The 18,312-nt window shown below is 41.4% G+C and overlaps 1 protein-coding gene across 1 annotated transcript in view; it reads right to left on the bottom strand.

The window, feature by feature from the left end:
- Positions 1-18,312, bottom strand: part of plxna1b (plexin A1b) — a 221,784-nt gene that overhangs the window by 97,463 nt on the left and 106,009 nt on the right. The window contains exon 4 of the mRNA XM_058402390.1: positions 6,844-6,981. Within this exon, the coding sequence (XP_058258373.1) occupies positions 6,844-6,981 (138 nt within the window). The remainder of the gene's footprint in view (positions 1-6,843; positions 6,982-18,312) is intronic.

Here is an 18,312-nt window from a genome sequence, read left to right as displayed (position 1 = left end):
AATATCTAATTCATTACAGTTACAATGCATTAATGCTGTACCGTATAGAGCTTCCCAAACCAAAGAATCTTCAGATATTCTTATAGATTATGTGCCAGAAAACGTGGCCATTGTGTTTGAAAACAAATATGGTTATTAAAATCGATATGAATTGTTTCCAGAGACAGCTTGTGAAACACATCATCATGAACTGGCACGTGTATCTGTTATTTACAGTTTATCAGACCTGACCGTGAACTTCCTCCTGCTAAATTTAGGAGAAAACAGGATCATGGAGGATGTTCAGAAGTCATGTTGCTCCTATTTCCTGCTCAGCTTGCACGAAAAAGTTTTCATACGCCACATTATCATAATTGGGTGTGTTTTTGTTCTCCTCTGTCGATAACAGATATCTACTGTAATAAATTAAATCTGGTAAGTGCTGCATCATTGGATTTGCCTGAATTTGTGATTTCAGGCGCACGTCTGATTTGCTGTAATCTGATCTGCGCTATCTCCAGGCTGGCCGTGGAGCTCGGGGGCCCTGGTGAGATCGGCCCATCAGGTTCGCTTTAATTAACTGCTGCAGAACACGAGGCCAGCGCTAAATTACTCTGTCACTCCTCTAAATGGAGTTTTTGAGGAGCGGCCCGCTCGACGACTCCAAACGCTGGCATTTCCATTATGCTCCCAATGAAAGAAAAAGGCGCAGAGGAAAGAGAAGTAGATAAAGAGAGCGGGAAAGAGAAAACGATGGAGTTTAAAAAAAAAAAAAAAAAGGGAACAAAGTGAATTTCTCTCTTTGTCTCATCAATCCAAAGTGCTCGTATTCTTGAGGGAGCAGTCCATCATTTTCTCCCCGGAGAAGAATAAACACAGTGAGGGAGTGATTACTGAAGCTAATATCTATTGATTGTTTGCTGTTTATTTGATCTAGGAAAAGAGGATGTATATATATCCCTCAAGGCTTTTGGTCATTTAATGTTAATATTGATATGATCATATGTATTATGTATTGTCGGTATTAATATTAATTGATCATTTGGCTGAGGGTGATGAAGGTCAGACGTGCGATGCAGCAGGAGGCAAAGGGACACGAGAGAAAAGAAGAAAGCGAGAGGAAAAAAGCTGTTAAATGGGTCAATAAACAGAAATGACATCAATAAGACCTGCGCTGTAGCACTGTTCAAAACGCATATGCTGTGCTGTGCTGTGCTCTGTGTGTGTGTGTGTGTGTGTGTGCCTGTTTAATGACCATTGCACGAATATATCTGCCATCTGGCTTTTCAGTTCTCCAGAGCTTTCTAAGGCCAAGTCAGTTAAGATTAACATGACAATGACCATATCTCCTGCTGAGAAAGTCAATACTGTGTGTGTGTGTGCGCGTGCGTGTATTTGTATATGAGCTTTGAGACAAATACAGTGATCATTTACATGTGTACACGTTATCAGTCAGAAAAGGTTATACTTCCATGTTAAGCAAAAGGCTAGTGTTACAAGGTGTGTGTATGTGTGTGTGCCAGCCAGGTGGGGTGGAGTGGGGTAGAGTGTGGGGGCTGAATGGTAGAGAATGAAGTAAGCACTCTAAATGTGATTGAGTGTTTCAATACCGAGGCCCTCCACTCCTCTTATCAACCCAAATCTACAACTTGATAGTACACACACACACACACACACACACACACAAAGCAGACTGATACTCAGAAGCTTCAGTGTACTCAGAATGCAGAAGGGCATTGTGTGTGTGTGTGTGTTGGGGGAGCAGGGTGTACATACACAGTGGAGTGTTCACATGCACAATGACAGTTTCAGGCCAAGTATGCTAATGAGCTTGGCTATGCTCCAGGTGTGTGTGTGTGTGTTTGTTATGAGGGTAACATGAGCCTTCTTGTCGATGAACTGAACCCAAACAATCGCGCCCCAAAAATGACTAGTGCAACTGCGAGCATGACAGATCTGTGTGACCATAAAGGGATATATACTGTCTTCATCTATATTCTTGATCATCACCCACTTATCACCTCATTAACATCTCAGCTCAACAAGCAGGAGCAGAGCGAGCGTGTGTGTGAAGATCTCCCAAAATACAGAAACATGCGATTTTCAGCACAAAAGGAACATTCTACATGCATGCTCTTTGTGTGTGTGTGTCATCCACATTGGCATGCATGAGCAGAGTGTTTGCAGTGTGATCCCCTTTGATTAGAAGAGGAGAAAAACAGAGCAAAGGCCAACAGGGCCTCGATGAATATTAATACTGCACAATTAGCAGAGCATGAAGACTGGGTGAGAAAGAGGGGGTGAGATGGGGGGGTTGGGGTAAAGAAAAAAAGGTGAAATCAGGAATAAAATGTACTCATGTAGACACAAATGCTGTCTGTCACTGTCTGAATGCTATTCATATTTCCATTATATGCATAATTTCAAAGGCTGAGAAAGTCTTCTATAATCTCTTAGGTATATGATTTTACTTATGGTTGAGGATATACAGCCATACACAGAATTATTGGCACCCACATTAAAAAAAAAAAAAAAAGAAGACACACACACACACACACACACACACACACACACACGCACAGGAACCATGGCATACGAATCCCCTCCCTTACAAATTTTCACCTTAAGAATCGAATCGAACCGAACGCTGGCTATGTTCGTGAACGTCCGGGAGCCGTTCAAAACTTGTTTGCGTCAGTGGAAAGCCAAGCAAAGCCAACCGAAGCGAGTTTACAGATATTTTATTTTTTTTAGTCAATGAAAGCTGTTTCGAAAGAGTCAATACCGACGTTGGATTCAGCATGCGTTCAAAAGCTACATGATTTTGTACGTTTTTCTGTTGACAGGTTGGTGGTGTGGGTGGTCTCTACTATTTTGAGCCTAATTTTTCAGTTTCCATACGCTTCGTACTGGTAATATTGGTAATATTTTTGGGAGGCTGGGACGGATTATCTGCATTTACATTATTTCTAATGGGGAAAATGCATTTTGCAATACAAAAAACTCTCCTCCAGAAAGAATTTATATTTATATATAAACAAATATATATTTATAATATAATATAATATAATATATAATAATATAATAAATATAAATAAATATTTATATGAGTTAAAAAACAAAAACAAAAACAAAAAAGTCTTCCTTTTTCCACATATGTAAGCACACAGATGCCCATAACTGGCAACTATCACTGTGATTGACAGAGAAGAAAAGTGCATGGCTTCCCTCTCACCCAGAGACTGCAGCCAGTATTGGTTCTCTTGGACTCCCAGTTGCACCATCTATGGCATTTGAACTCTAATTCTCTGGCTGATAGGGTTATTTATTTATTTATTTATTACTGTTCCACTCTGGACTAAATTTATCCTAAGAGAATTTTTAAAAAATGTCAAAAAAATATATTTAACAAAACCACAGATGCCACCATTATTCAGACTATGACTTTCTACAACTCCACTTTGCCAGCATATCAGCAGCGAGTCTTCTCGCATAATGCTTGATGTAATAATATACAGAACAGGGAATGCAAGTCTCCTCAATACGCAATCTCTCCAGAGTCCTAGGTCCTCTCCTCCTTGTGGACTCTCCTCTCCAGCTCACCACACAGTATTTCAATGAGGCATAGGTCAGGGAATGGGGATGGCCATGTCATATGCTTCATTCTGTAGCCACTGAACCATTTTATGTGCATTTTTTAAATCCCTGTCCTGCTACAAGATCCAACCATGACCCAGTTGTAGCTTCTTGGCAGAGGCAGCCAAATTTTCATTTTAAAATCTCCTGGTATTTCATGAGGAGTATTTCTTGCCAAATAGCTTTATTTTTGTCACATTTGACCAGAGAACCTGGTCCCAGCAGCGTCTAGTGAAGTCCGTAAATTTGAGACTATAAAAAAGAAAAGGTTTCCTCCTGGCACGTCTTGCAGGTTTATTGGCATGGAGGTAATGTCTAATTAGAGAAACTCTGTGACCCCAAAATCTTCTGCAAATTTCTTGTAATCTTCTGCAACCAAATATACCGGCATCCTTTTCCAGGCAGGTCCATCAAAGCTCTGGTAGTTTTAAACATTATTTTTAAACAATTCTTTTTGATTCTTATTCTTATTTTCTTACTGCAAGGAGCTGCCATCCTGGCCAGGATGTCCCCTGGAACAGACTCCAGACTCCCCACAACCCTCTGTAGGAGAACCTGCATGGAAGGATGGATGAAAGGATGGAATGATGGACGGATGGATGTGGATGGATGGACAATTGGAAGGACGGACAGACGAATGGATGAATGGATAATTGGGTGGATGGACAGTTGGATGAATGGATGGACGGACTGATGGAGGATTGCTCTAACAGTCTACAAGCATTTCCAGACATGGAGATATAAGATATTTTACATCTATTGCCTGATGTATTATTATAATTATTCATTATTTATTATTATTACTGTTATTTATTATGAATTATTATGAATTTAACACACTCATTGCCTGATGTAGCTTTTTCCTATTTTCATTAAGACAAAGCAAGACTAATGACTAAAAATTAAGGGGTAGTCCCAAATTCCTTAAACAGAATGTCACAGGGGACCATGTCAGATTCCCTAAACACTCATGTGAACTTGAGTCAAATATAAAAGAAAACGCTTTACACTTTTGAATCATCTTTACCAAGAGTGCCAACAATTCTGGAGCGGACTATAGTTAAATGAACCTAAGTGTCTAGTTGATGCATCATTTCTCAATCAAAATAAATCTAAAAATAAAGTACGTGGCTCCAGAGAAAAGTATCCACCCTGAAACTTGCCGATGCTCTCTCGGTGGGAGAGACGTCATACTCTGTCTCATGTCAATCACAGAGTCACGAGCGAATCACGGAGCATCTGTGAGGTTGTGTATGCAGAAGAGGGTAGCTAGCACTTTCCTCTGGGTGTGTTGCACTACACGGTGATGCAGCATGATGAAAAATGCAAAGCTTGGCTTCACATGTCTTAGAGGAAGCGTGCGTCAGGCTTCATCATCCTTGCTTGGCGGCTGTCGTGTGTTAGAGAGCTGGCTGGCGGGTGGGTGGGAATTGGCAGATGACCAAATTGGATGAGAAAATGAGGATGGGGAATAAAAAAATAAACCAAAAGTGATATATGATGTATGCTGGTAATTTCCCCACATTCACTCGCCGAAGTTGCTCTGTTCTGGTGTTGTTCTGTCGGGTTTACAGCGTGCAAACCTTTAACTTTTACTCTATGTAGTGAACATTTAATAGAGTAGAGAGTGCTTTATCAATCCTTAAGGGGAAATTCAGAACAGCCACAACACAGAGGACTAAGAGACAATAAACTCACAATATACCAATTAGAACTACATCTTAAATACTTATACTTACGTAAATAATTCAACAAAAATATACACACTAATAATTCTCTACAATGGTTATTTACAGACTGAGATATGTTTAGAGATTAACTGTAGAAAATACTGTAAAGGTTTTCAGGTTAAGACATGAGTGATGAGCAGTTTGTGGTAGTGAGGAAGGAGGTGATAAAGATCATGTAAATGCATCATATGATGCAGAGTGATGGAAGTAAATGTCAAACATGAGATATGATGAAATGCTGCTGCTTCACGATCATCTCTAGTAAAGAGGTGAGCATCAGGACTAGGATTATTATATGAAAGGTTTATCCAGGCCACCACATACACACACACACACGTTTAATTTGCTACAACAAAGATAAATGATTGTTTAAGTGGAAATTTGGAATTCTTGTGTGCAGTGTTTAGGGAAATGAGCAACCCTGATAGAAAGGGTGCCAATAATTCTGGAAGGCATGCTATATAATATAGCCCTACTGCTTATGTTCACACTCTTGGCAGCAGGAAAGAACTACAGGCTCATTAATAGCAGAAAGCATTTAAATAATCCATCTTTAAAGCAATTAAAATATGAATGCAGTTCTTAAATAATTTGACAGCCTGAACACACAGGCATTTTACTACACCACCCACCCACACACACACACACACAGCTGAAGTGTATATATATATATATATATATATATACATACATACACACACACACACACAGAAACGAAAACTAAATATACATATACACACAGCTAGGAATACAGTAGGAAAGTTGAGGTCAGAAAGGTGTGTGTGTGTGTGTGTGTGTGTGTGAGCTTGGTAGGAATCAAATGTCTGCACAACAAAAGGAAAATTTGAAGGTGTTCACCTTGTGAGGACTTTTGGACCCCAAGAGAAATAAAAAGCTATAAATAAGTAAATAAAAAAAGAAATAGCTTTTAATAATAATAATAATAATAATATTGTTGTATTTGTTATTAATATTATTATTATTAAAAATGATTCTTTGGTTACTAAAGATAAGGTAAGGGTAGGTCTTGCATAACTGCACTAATAATTAGATCAACAAAAGCTCTTCATGTGTGTTTTCATTCCTTTTTTCCCCAATAACGCTTCAGTGCAGATGTTAGATGACACCTTCATGTACAGAGCATGTCTACAGTTTCCTCTACTGCTCCACTGCAGACTGTGTGTGTGTGTGTGTGTGTACACATTTGTGCTTGTGTAAATTAGGTTATGCTTTGGGCAAAAAGGAAATGACTTGGTTAACCACACATTCACATAAATACAGATACAGACACACATTAATGAGGCGCTGTGCACTAAAGAAGCCTGATGGAGGCTTCAAAGAACCGGCAGTTTTTAACGAAGACTGCTGACGAGTATGCACGCATGCGTACACACACACACACACACAGCCAGAGGCCATTTGCATGGCTGTGAAGTGAACAGATATAAGTGCTTGTGTGTGTGTGTGTGTACACATGTGTGTACATGTGTGTGTGTACCTGTTTGTCGGTGAGTGTGTAGATGTAGTGCTGGTCAGGGCTGAAGAGCAGGTCTCTCAGGATAGGGCTGCCCTCCCCAACCACCACATTCTCATACAGTAGTGCTGGTCTGTAGGAGCTCACAGAGTTGATGAGGATCTACAGGAGAAAGCACACAACAATCCCATAAGCATCATGAAGCACAACTGCAGCAGAGTGAAGACAAAATGCAAGCGCACACACACACACACACACACACAGAAGCAGTGAAGCAAAAGAACTTGTTTTATTATGAGACCCTCAAAAACATGCCTGCGTTTCAGAAATCCTCTGTGGAAAGTAAAATGAGTGTTAAACCTGTAAAAACTCCAGCATCACGCCGCTGACTAAACACAAACTCTCTCTCTCTCCCTCTCTCTCTAGTGAGAGAGTAATAGAAAAGGAGAGAAGAAAAGCATGCTCGACCTCGTCTTTATCGACTTGCTCAAATCCCTCATGTTTAGAATGTGAATCTCTCCGGCTATCTTTGTGTGTCGTGTGTGTGTATATGTATGTGTGTGTGCGTGTGAGTGCGTACACGTGTGTGTATGCGTGTGTAAGAGGAGGATTAGCAACATCAGTCCCTAATTGAATCAAACAAAGCAGATAGACACTCAACTGTCAGACAGACAAGAAGAGCTCGATTATGGGCTCAGCACAGAAATCAATAAAGCTAGTGCTGGTACACACACCCAAGCTGCCACACAGGCACCCCTAACCCACACACACACACACACGCGCTTTCTCCCTCTCATTAAGGAGCAGAATGATTGTTCGTTTAAACCTGTTAATCTATGTACTCTACATCCTTTTCCACTCTTTAAACCCTGAGTCGCTCTAAGAACATTTTCTCACTCATTATTCCTTTAACCTCAGACACAGGGTAAATATGGGGTCGGTATACAGAGTACCCAAGTCGAGGCAGTGGTACGGACACCGACTCGATGACTATGCGCATCAGTGTGTAAAACATTACATACGAATTTACAAATGAACCCGAAAGCATAAGCCATCACGAAACACGGTATTGTTAGAAATGACCCCTGCACAGCCAAGGTATTGTAGCGAGCTGCATTTCTTTATTGTGTCCTTCAGCTCGGATCTCCAGAATACATTAGGGCTCGACAGTAAAAATCTGTCTTTCGTGTCAGTTTAGCAGCTTCATGTCAAAAATGCAGCCTATAATACATAGTCAGGCTTGAATCAGGGCTGAATTGTGCTCTCGCTGCAGTCATTTTGGATAAAAGCGTCTGCTGCTACGAAAATGTAGATGAAAAATGCATCACACACACAATGCCTTCAGGAAAGTGGAGTTTGGTTGTGTAGCAAAAATTTTACTATCACAAAAAAAAAATCAAAAAAAAAAAATCATGTTATTCATAGATTACATGTTTTTTTAAATGACTACTGAAATACACTTTTGTCTATAAAGGACTCAAAAAAGACTGCACATCCTTCTGCCATCATTCAGAAGCTGCTCAAGGTTGTGAGGAATAAAGCACTTCAAGACGATGCAAAATTACCAGCCTGGATTGTTTATTCCTCTTACACCAGAACTGTTAGTAATTTTTATTAAAGAAAAATAAAATAATAAAGTTTAAATAATAAAAAATAAAATACAGCTTGTAATGTGAGCAAGAAACCATGAAGCATAAACTCCATGGTCCTAAAGACCTGCATGTTTCAGAAAACGTTACAGCTGCTCCGATGAACAGATACTGAAGCCTTCAAAACATGCTAAATAAACGACAGAAAGCTCATAAGCAAACGATTATTAAGTACAGTATAGTTGGGGCAGTGGTGGCTAAAGTGGTTGTTGATCGAAGGATCAGGATTCAAGCCCCAGCACCACCAAACTCCACTGTTGGGCAATTGAGCAAGGCCCTTAACCCCTCCCTGCTCCTGGGGTGCTGTATTACAGCTACCCCTGCGCTCAGACCCAAACTTCCTCAGCTGGGATATGCGAAGAAAAGTAACGTATATGTGGCGATGGTAAAGGCTTCGTGCTCACAGCCATAATATAATATAGAGTCAGAGCTGTGCTGTTCTAGAGAATCAGAAGTGCACTATGCTATAATAAAATGCTACACTAGCCTTTAAGAAGTGTCCATTTTCACGCTGTGCTTCTACACACTGCGCTCATTCAGACCGAGCGCAGTCCATCGCTCCGTTTCTCGCTCCCGTGCCCCGAACGCAGGCATCTACATCATAGAAAAAAGGTGCTGGAAATGGCGCTGAAACACAGTGCGACCTTTTCCCGACTGTTAACAAAGGTCACCGGGGGTCAATCACTCAGACTGAAAGGTCAACGGAGGAAATCAGCCTAGACGTAATTGTACAAATTGATTTAAATTACCGCGCTGACTGCTAACGCATCATTTGAGAAGGCAGGAAAGTTATTCCGAGCATGTTAGGGAGTAATGAAGAGAAACAGGAGAGGGAGAGAGCATGAGGCGATTAGAGCAGAACTCCCAGGGAGCAGATCTGCATCAGCAGAGACTCCATCATCTCACACACAACAACAACAGCAGCAGAGTAATCAGAACTCAGAGCCTGTAGGGGGCACGCTGCCCAGCGTACTGCTCCACCGCTGTACCTGGAGCATTACGCACACAACCTGCCTTCACTATTAGTAGTAGCATTAAACAGTATTATTATAATTATCTTAATTGATTCATTTTTTTTTCCCCCCACATTTCTCAATCTTGTGATTTTCCACTAATTTTCCACACAGAGCCTCAAATACTAATATTACCCAAAAAAACCAAAGATTCAAGTGAGACGCTTTCTTTTTTCGAAGAGCCCTGTCTCTGGTCGATGAAACGAGACACAGTGGCCAATCTCATCGAGCACTTTGAAGCCAGTGGTTCAATTAAAGAGTTAGCAAGACCTGAGATCCATCTGTGCCAGAAAAAACAAACAGGTCGTTAAAGCAGAGGCCAAAAATATCTGCATGGCTAAATCATTGATGATGAATTCTTCCTGCTTAAATATGACATATCAGACTGTACTATTACTCGTGGGACACTCTGCATTTTAAGCAATGAGTACCGTGTGTGCGCGCGTGTGTGCGTGCGCACGCATGTGGGACACTGCATTTTAAGCAATGAGTATCATGTGTGTGTGTGCGTGTGTGTGTGCGCGCGTGTGTGTGGGACACTCTGCATTTTAAGCAATGAGTATCATGTGTGTGTGCGTGTGTGTGTGTGTGTGTGTGTGTGTGCGCGCGCGTGTGTGTGTGGGACACTCTGCATTTTAAGCAATGAGTATCGTGTGTGTGTGCGTGGGAGAGGAGAAGGACAGGGAGCACCAGCATATTAAATACATCCATCACTCACATAGCTTTTGCTAAACAGGCATAGTAAACTCCACTGTGTAGTACGATTCATCTGTCCTTCTCCATCTCTGTGTGTGTGTGTGTGTGTGTGTGTGTGTGTGTGTGTACGTAATTACAGGCTGTTTCCCAAGGGTGCCCAGCTCCTCTCCTGAAGGACTGGAGTCCTGTAGATTGGCGATTTCCCTGCAGAAGCTCACCTGATAATTAAGCGGTGAGTTAAATCGAGTGTGTCTCTGTACAGGGAAATCACCAAACTCTGGTGGACTCCTGGATAGAGCTCGTCTTCTCCTTCACGTTTTGCTGCTAAACGTCACGTAAAGTGCGAATTATTCCTGAACATTTTTCCCCTTTACGGCCCTGCAGCTCGAGTCTGACGCATAGATTTTTGCTGACACAGCACTACCCACGCTGCTAACAAGGAAATCTGAGCATGGAGGGAGAAAAAATAAATAAATAAATAAAAATTATATATATATATATATATATATATATATATATATATATATATATATATATATATATATTATGTAAACCCACAGAACCCTTAGTGTATGGATATGCTGATGGATAGTACAGCTCCGGGCGTAAATGATAAAAGTTTTAATGATGATGCCTTCAGTGAGCTAGCAAAAACAGTGAGGCAAGTGGGACTACTTAATAATCAGCAGCTTCTCTACTGATCTCCCAAACCAACACCTCACACTCCACATTCCTGTCTTCCTGTTATTCACCAGGCTTCTAATGCAAACTGTCCCATGTCCTTTCCCCTTCAGTTCACTTTGGCTGAATTTTACTCACTTTGGGTCTGAAAAAGCAGAAATGTCTATTTTTTTAGGTTCCTCCTGTATCACCATGTGGAAGACGGGATCACAAAAGGTTAAAATGCAGATGTTGGCACCTCTGTCATTCACAAACAAACCCCTACAAAGCAACACAGATGTCTATCTGCTCCTCCTGGAGCTCAACCTGTACAAGTGACTGCTCTTACCTTCATAATGAACAGAGTCTTTACTGATAAACTGAATTAGTGATAGAGCTGAAAGCCTGTGACACACACACACACACTCTTACATAGCTCTCTCTCGCACAAACTCGCACACTAACTCTCGCACAAACTCACACTCAGAAACTCACACTCAGAAACTCACACTCAGAAACTCACACTCAGAAACTCACACTCAGAAACTCACACTCAGAAACTCACACTCAGAAACTCACACTCAAACTCACACTCAAACTCTCGCACAAACTCACTCTCTCTTTCAGAAACTCACACTCTCTTTCAGAAACTCACACTCTCTTTCAGAAACTCACACTCTCTAACTCTCGCACAAACTCGCGCACACTTTCAGAAACTCACACTAACTCTCGCACACACTCGCGCACACTTTCAGAAACTCACACTCTCTAACTCTCGCACAAACTCACACTTTCAGAAACTCACACTCTCTTTCAGAAACTCACACTCTAACTCTCGCACAAACTCACACACACTCAGAAACTCACACTCTAACTCTCGCACAAACACTCTTTCAGAAACTCACACTCTCTTTCAGAAACTCACACTCTAACTCACACAAACTCACACACTTTCAGAAACTCATACTCTAACTCTCGCACAAACTCGCACACTAACTCTCGCACAAACTCACACTCAAACTCACACTCTAACTCTCGCACAAACTCACACTCTTTCAGAAACTCACACTTTCAGAAACTCTCACAAACTCACACTTTCAGAAACTCATACTCTCTAACTCTCGCACAAACTCACTCTCTAACTCGCACAAAAACTCACTCTCTAACTCTCGCACAAACTCACTCTCTAACTCTCGCACAAACTCACTCTCTAACTCTCGCACAAACTCACTCTCTAACTCTCGCACAAACTCACTCTCTAACTCTCGCACAAACTCACTCTCTAACTCTCGCACAAACTCTCACTCTCTAACTCTCGCACAAACTCTCACTCTCTAACTCTCGCACAAACTCTCACACTAACTCTCGCACAAACTCACACTTTCAGAAACTCACACTCTCTAACTCTCGCACAAACTCACACTCTTTCAGAAACTCACACTTTCAGAAACTCACTCTCTTTCACAAACTCACACTCTCTAACTCTCGCACAAACTCACACACTTTCAGAAACTCACACACTTTCAGAAACTCACACACTTTCAGAAACTCACACTCTCTAACTCGCACAAACTCACACACACTTTCAGAAACTCATACTCTCTAACTCTCGCACAAACTCACTAACTCTCGCACAAACTCTCACTCTTTCAGAAACTCTCTAACTCTCGCACAAACTCATACTCTAACTCTCGCACAAACTCACTCTTTCAGAAACTCTCTCTAACTCTCGCACAAACTCTCTCTAACTCTCGCACAAACTCACTCTCTCTAACTCTCGCACAAACTCACTCACTAACTCTCACACAAACTCACTCACTAACTCTCACACAAACTCACTCTCTCTAACTCTCGCACAAACTCACTCTCTAACTCTCGCACAAACTCACTCACTCTAACTCTCGCACAAACTCACTCTAACTCTCGCACAAACTCACTCTCTCTAACTCTCGCACAAACTCACTCTCTCTAACTCTCGCACAAACTCACTCTCTCTAACTCTCGCACAAACTCACTCTCTCTAACTCTCGCACAAACTCACTCTCTCTAACTCTCGCACAAACTCACTCTCTCTAACTCTCGCACAAACTCACTCTCTCTAACTCTCGCACAAACTCACTCTCTCTAACTCTCGCACAAACTCACTCTCTCTAACTCTCGCACAAACTCACTCTCTCTAACTCTCGCACAAACTCACTCTCTCTAACTCTCGCACAAACTCACTCTCTCTAACTCTCGCACAAACTCACTCTCTCTAACTCTCGCACAAACTCACTCTCTCTAACTCTCGCACAAACTCACTCTCTCTAACTCTCGCACAAACTCACTCTCTCTAACTCTCGCACAAACTCACTCTCTCTAACTCTCGCACAAACTCACACACTTTCAGAAACTCATACTCTCTAACTCTCGCACAAACTCACTCTCTAACTCTCGCACAAACTCACACTCTCTAACTCTCGCACAAACTCACACACTCTTTCAGAAACTCATACTCTCTAACTCGCACAAACTCACACTCTTTCAGAAACTCACACTCTTTCAGAATCTTTCAGAAACTCATACTCTCTAACTCGCACAAACTCACACTCTTTCAGAAACTCACACTCTTTCAGAAACTCTAACTCTCACACAAACTCACACTAACTCTCGCACAAACTCACTCTCTCTAACTCTCGCACAAACTCACTCTCTCTTTCAGAAACTCACACTAACTCTCACACAAACTCACGCACTTTCAGAAACTCATACTAACTCTCGCACAAACTCACTCAGAAACTCACACTAACTCTCACACAAACTCACACTCACTAACTCACACAAACACACTCACTAACTCACACAAACACACTCACTAACTCACACAAACTCACACTCACACAAACTGACACTCTTTCAGAAACTCACACTAACTCTCACACAAACTCACACTCACTGACTCTCACACAAACTGACACTTTCAGAAACTCACACTAACTCTCACACAAACTCACACTCACTGACACACACAAACTGACACTCTCAGAAACTCACACTAACTCTCACACAAACTCACACTCTTTCAGAAACTCACTAACTCACACAAACTCACTCACTAACTCACACAAACTCACACTTTCAGAAACTCACACTAACTCTCACACAAACTCACACTCACTGACTCACACACAAACTGACACTTTCAGAAACTCATACTCTCTAACTCTCGCACAAACTCACTCTCTCTAACTCTCGCACAAACTCACACTCTCTAACTCTCGCACAAACTCACACTCTCTTTCAGAAACTCACACTCTCAGAAACTCACACTCTCTTTCAGAAACTCATACTCTCTAACTCGCACAAACTCACTCTTTCAGAAACTCACTAACTCTCGCACAAACTCACACTAACTCTCGCACAAACTCACACTAACTCACACAAACACACTCACTAACTCACACAAACTCACACTCACACAAACTGACACTTTCAGAAACTCACACTAACTCTCACACAAACTCACACTCACTGACACACACAAACTGACACTCTCAGAAACTCACACTAACTCTCACACAAACTCACACTAACTCTCACACAAACTCACACTCACTGACTCACACACAAACTGACACTCTCAGAAACTCACACTAACTCTCACACAAACTCACACTCTTTCAGAAACTCACTAACTCACACAAACTCACACTCACTAACTCACACAAACTCACACTTTCAGAAACTCACACTAACTCTCACACAAACTCACACTCACTGACTCTCACACAAACTGACACTTTCAGAAACTCACACTAACTCTCACACAAACTCACACTCACTGACTCACACACAAACTGACACTCTCAGAAACTCACACTAACTCTCACACAAACTCACACTCTTTCAGAAACTCACTAACTCACACAAACTCACACTCACTAACACACAAACTCACACTCTTTCAGAAACTCACACTAACTCACACAAACACACTCACTAACTCTCACACAAACTCACACTCTTTCAGAAACTCACACTAACTCACACAAACACACTCACTAACTCTCACACAAACTCACACTCTTTCAGAAACTCACACTAACTCTCACACAAACTCACACTCACTAACTCACACAAACTGACACTTTCAGAAACTCACACTAACTCACACAAACTCACACTCTTTCAGAAACCCACACTAACTCTCACACAAACTCACACTTTCAGAAACTCACACTAACTCACACAAACACACTCACTAACTCTCACACAAACTCACACTCTTTCAGAAACTCACACTAACACACAAACACACTCACTAACTCTCACACAAACTCACACTCACTAACTCACACAAACTCACACTTTCAGAAACTCACACTAACTCTCACACAAACTCACACTCACTAACTCACACAAACTCACACTCTTTCAGAAACCCACACTAACTCTCACACAAACTCACACTCTTTCAGAAACTCACACTCACACAAACTCACACTCTTTCAGAAACTCACACTAACTCTCACACAAACTCACACTCTCAGAAACCCACACTAACTCTCACACAAACTCACACTCTTTCAGAAACCCACACTAACTCTCACACAAACTCACACTCACTAACTCACACAAACTCACACTCACTAACTCTCACACAAACTCACACTTTCAGAAACTCACACTAACTCACACAAACTCACACTCACACAAACTCACACTAACTCACACAAACTCACTCTTTCAGAAACTCACTAACTCTCACACAAACTCACACTCTTTCAGAAACTCACACTCACACAAACTCACACTCACTAACTCACACAAACTCACACTTTCAGAAACTCACACTAACTCTCACACAAACTCACACTCAGAAACTCACTCACACAAACTCACACTCACTAACACACAAACTCACACTCTTTCAGAAACTCACACTAACTCACACAAACACACTCACTAACTCTCACACAAACTCACACTCTTTCAGAAACTCACACTAACTCACACAAATACACTCACTAACTCACACAAACTCACACTCTTTCAGAAACTCACACTAACTCTCACACAAACTCACACTCACTAACTCACACAAACTGACACTTTCAGAAACTCACACTAACTCACACACTCACACTCTTTCAGAAACCCACACTAACTCTCACACAAACTCACACTTTCAGAAACTCACACTAACTCACACAAACACACTCACTAACTCTCACACAAACTCACACTCTTTCAGAAACTCACACTAACTCACACAAACACACTCACTAACTCTCACACAAACTCACACTCTTTCAGAAACTCACACTAACTCACACAAACACACTCACTAACTCTCACACAAACTCACACTCACTAACTCACACAAACTGACACTCTTTCAGAAACTCACACTAACTCTCACACAAACTCACACTCACTAACTCACACAAACTCACACTCTTTCAGAAACTCACACTAACTCTCACACAAACTCACACTCTTTCAGAAACCCACACTAACTCTCACACAAACTCACACTCTTTCAGAAACCCACACTAACTCTCACACAAACTCACACTCACTAACTCTCACACAAACTCACACTCTTTCAGAAACCCACACTAACTCTCACACAAACTCACACTCTTTCAGAAACCCACACTAACTCTCACACAAACTCACACTCACTAACTCACACAAACTCACACTCTTTCAGAAACCCACACTAACTCTCACACAAACTCACACTCTTTCAGAAACTCACACTTTCAGAAACTCACACTCTCACACAAACTCACACTCTTTCAGAAACTCACACTAACTCTCACACAAACTCACACTCACTAACTCTCACACAAACTCACACTCTTTCAGAAACTCACACTAACTCTCACACAAACTCACACTCTTTCAGAAACTCACACTAACTCTCACACAAACTCACACTCACTCTCACACAAACTCACTCTTTCAGAAACTCACACTAACTCTCACACAAACTCACACTCACTAACTCACACAAACTCACACTCTTTCAGAAACTCACACTAACTCTCACACAAACTCACACTCACTAACTCACACAAACTCACACTCTTTCAGAAACTCACACTAACTCTCACACAAACTCACACTCACTAACTCTCACACAAACTCACACTTTCAGAAACTCACACTAACTCTCACACAAACTCACACTTTCAGAAACTCACACTAACTCACACAAACTCACACTCTTTCAGAAACTCACACTAACTCTCACACAAACTCACACTCACTAACTCACACTCTTTCAGAAACTCACACTAACTCACACAAACTCACACTCTTTCAGAAACTCACACTAACTCTCACACAAACTCACACTCTTTCAGAAACTCACACTAATTCTCACACAAACTCACACTCACTAACTCACACTCTTTCAGAAACTCACACTAACTCACACAAACTCACACTAACTCTCACACAAACTCACACTCTTTCAGAAACTCTCACTAACTCTCACACAAACTCACACTCACTAACTCTCACACAAACTCACACTTTCAGAAACTCTCACTAACTCTCACACAAACACACTCACTAACTCTCACACAAACTCACACTCTTTCAGAAACCCACACTAACTCTCACACAAACTCACACACACTCACACAAACTCACACTTTCAGAAACCCACACTAACTCTCACACAAACTCACACTCTTTCAGAAACTCACAATCACACAAACTCACACTCACACAAACTCACACTAACTCTCACACAAACTCACACTAACTCACACAAACTCACACTCTTTCAGAAACTCACACTCTCTAACTCTCCTACAAACTCACACTCTCTAACTCTCCTACAAACTCACACTCTCGTTCAGAAACTCACACTAACTCTCGCAGAAACTCACACTCTAACTCTCGCAGAAACTCGCACTCTAACTCTCACACAAACTCACACTCACTAACTCTCACACAAACTCACACTCACTAACTCTCACACAAACTCACACTCACTAACTCTCACACAAACTCACACTCACTAACTCTCACACAAACTCACACTCACTAACTCTCACACAAACTCACACTCACTAACTCTCACACAAACTCACACTCACTAACTCACAAACTCACACTCACTAACTCACAAACTCACACTAACTCACACAAACTCACACAAACTCACACTAACTCTCACACAAACTCACACTCTTTCAGAAACTCTCACTAACTCTCACACAAACTCACACTCACTAACTCTCACACAAACTCACACTCACTAACTCTCACACAAACTCACACTCACTAACTCTCACACAAACTCACACTCTTTCAGAAACTCTCACTAACTCTCACACAAACTCACACTCACTAACTCTCACACAAACTCACACTCTTTCAGAAACCCACACTAACTCTCACACAAACTCACACTCACTAACTCACACAAACTCACACTCTTTCAGAAACCCACACTAACTCTCACACAAACTCAC

Source organism: Hemibagrus wyckioides, linkage group LG11 (assembly GCF_019097595.1).
Source record: "Hemibagrus wyckioides isolate EC202008001 linkage group LG11, SWU_Hwy_1.0, whole genome shotgun sequence".
Lineage (NCBI taxonomy): Eukaryota > Metazoa > Chordata > Actinopteri > Siluriformes > Bagridae > Hemibagrus > Hemibagrus wyckioides.
The sequence above is the reverse complement of the archived record's forward strand: the minus strand, read 5'-3'. Positions and strand labels throughout refer to the sequence as shown.